The sequence below is a fragment of the Olea europaea genome, unplaced genomic scaffold (assembly GCF_002742605.1).
Source record: "Olea europaea var. sylvestris unplaced genomic scaffold, O_europaea_v1 scaffold3694, whole genome shotgun sequence".
Taxonomy (NCBI): Eukaryota; Viridiplantae; Streptophyta; class Magnoliopsida; order Lamiales; family Oleaceae; genus Olea; species Olea europaea.
Window position 1 is genome coordinate 14,517 of NW_019256239.1, and position 2,791 is coordinate 17,307.

The window sequence follows — 2,791 nt, forward strand, 5'->3', positions numbered from 1 at the left end:
AATATATGGTTGAAGGGTTGTAGAGTCTCATAAAATGTTAGTTAAAATTAATTGTTGATTTCAACTTAAATTTTAATACAATTTTTTAGCTGAAAGTCTTTGTTTGGTTTTATAGTTTTTTAGTAGATTTTGATGAAATTAAATAATATTATAATTCAAAAGTTGTGGATCTTATAAAATATATAATTGAAATTTAATTTGAGGAAAAATAAGTTTTAAGAAGTGAGGAGAAAATAGAGAGCAAGGACAAAAAAAATTGTCATATTTATATAGCTAGACCAATCTCTCGTTAGAGTGATGATTGTGAAGACTCCAAAAATTTGAATGTGATCAACGTAATAAGCCAAAAACATCCGTACTTAACAAAACAGAAAAAATTAAAATTCAACAACAACTAGAGCGTCTCGGGTTTATTACATGAACATAAGGAAGCTTATGGAAAAAGTCAAACGATCCGTGCCGTTGACACTCTGGGTGACCACACCCTTACATGGCCGACGTGGATCCCCATGAATAAAACAATCCTAACCCCCATGTGTGTATTATGTCAATCATGCCGTCACCCGCGTGGGCTATGTTGCTCGGTCGTAACTTAATTATCTAAAAGGGATCTCATGTTCTGAACAAAACCATCCATATAAGAATCCTCGAGGCGTTCGCTTGACAAGAAATCCCTCCATTTATCATGGTTTCTTTTCACCACCTTCCCGATTTCACTGTCAACTTCCATCACTGCCCTTATGGCTTCGTGCACGCCCTCCTTCGTAAACAAACCATCGTCGTCTCCTTTCTCGATTTCAACTCCAACTTTTAGATCAGCACTCAGTAATCTGGCATGAACGTATTGGTCGGCTACATGGGGCAGTAACACCAATTGACACTCACTCATCAAACCTTCCCAAACAGAACCATATCCGCAATGTGTAACGAAGCACCCCACGGAAGGGTGTTTTAAGATCAGTTGTTGTTGAACCCAACATCCAAGAACTAACCCTCTTTCTTGAGTTCTCTCTTTGAATCCCACAGGTAAGGCTTCTTCAACTGCCTCTGCCTCAGAAGGTGGCTTCAGTGCAGCAAAAAAGGGATGACCAGTGAGTTCAAAACCCTTCAATAATTCTTGAAATTGATTCATAGGAAGTATGGCTTCACTGCCAAATGCACAGTAAATCACGCTTTTGGGTCTAAATTTCTCGAGCCATTTCGTCCACTTCTCCTCCAGGGAAGAAGATGGTTGTTTTGGAATAACTGGCCCTGTAAGTAAGACTGGCTTCTTGAAGTAATTTTCAATATATTCAGTATATGACCCTTCAGTTTCTCTACAAGTCTTGAAACCAATGGCATCAGACTCACAAAGTGAAGTGATCAACTGCTGCTTTATTGTTAAGCCACTGCCAACTTCCTTTTCACCATCGAAAAACTGAAGCTCACGGGCAACATGTTTATAGAGCTTGATAGATGAAGGAAAACCCGGAGGACCGCTCATGAGAGACTCGATAGATGGTCCTTCAGATAACAAGAAACCCATAGATGCAGGGCTTACAACGGAAAAGTGAATTGCTTTTACACCTAAACGGCGCGCCAAAAAGGGCACCCAGTACATCAAATCAAAGAAGATGAAATGGGGTTTGGTTTCTTGGAGTAAAGATTCAATGGTGGGTTCTGTGAGATCCATGGCGTGCCGGAGAAAAGGTTGCACGTGAATAGGAATTTCTGCGCTGGATTCAACTTGAGAAGGGAGGCCTTCAACATGTGGAAGGGGGAGGGGTATCAACTTGATGAGATCCGGATGAACATTGAATTTTTCCAAATTGGATAGCATTTTAGGAGGGACAACAAGGAAAACTTTATGGCCTCTGGCTGCAAGTTTGTTGGCTGTATGAAGATAAGGGGTAAGATGACCCATGGCAAACCATGGATACATGAAAATTGTAAGAGAGGTATCAGCCATTTTTTATCAGAAAATAAGCACTTCTGGAACCGAAAGGAGGATGCAAAACATGAAGCAGTGAGATAAGGATAAATTTGAGAAGTATCTTTATATTTGGTTTTTTCGACCGGCTCGTTAAGGCAAGAGGAGCGGTTGGTATAGAAATTTAATGTCTTGTCATTTCTTTGTCAGCAGGGCGGGGTAGCCTATCCAATTTGAGAAGTATCTTTATGTTCCGTTTGATCCCCATTAAATTCAATTACATTACATTCTATTTTTTTCTATTTTATCAACCACACAATCTTCCATAAAATACTGTTACACATAAATCGAAATTTTTTTTTTCTTTTTCAATTACTCATTTTTTTTAAAAATAATGTTCGTCCTATTTTCATTTTCAGGTAATGGGGGTGAAAAGTGACTATATTTGATTTTTTCGACCGGCTTGTTAAGGCAAGAGGAGTGGTTGGTATAGAAATTTAATGTCTCATCATTTCTTTGTCAGCAGGGCGGGGCAGGGGAGGCTACCCTGCCAGATAATTTTCCACGCCGTTATCCTTTTAAAGAGTGGCGTGGCGTGGCGTGACGTGGCGGGTAGGCTCGTTTAGTACACGTTTAATTTTATTTTTTTTTAATTCATTTTATTGTCTTTATTCATTAAAGTGTAATAATAATATAGTTATTAAATTTTTCAATTTATTTATTTATTTTTAAAATTTAAATTATTCAAATATATTTTATAACCTAAGATTTTTATTGTTTATCATATTTCTTAAATAATCTTAGTTGTTATCTTTTATTAAAATTAATGATTTTTTGTGAAATTTTTTATTTAAAGCTTGAATTCTTAATGTTAAAAAAAAA

General features: G+C 37.0%; 1 protein-coding gene across 1 annotated transcript; it reads right to left on the reverse strand.

The window, feature by feature from the left end:
- Positions 1 to 592: 592 nt before the first annotated feature.
- On the reverse strand, positions 593 to 1,948 carry LOC111386713 (anthocyanidin 3-O-glucoside 2''-O-glucosyltransferase-like). The gene has a single exon (XM_023011178.1). The coding sequence runs from the start codon at positions 1,946 to 1,948 to the stop codon at positions 593 to 595; it is 1,356 nt and encodes a 451-aa protein (XP_022866946.1).
- Positions 1,949 to 2,791: the final 843 nt, after the last annotated feature.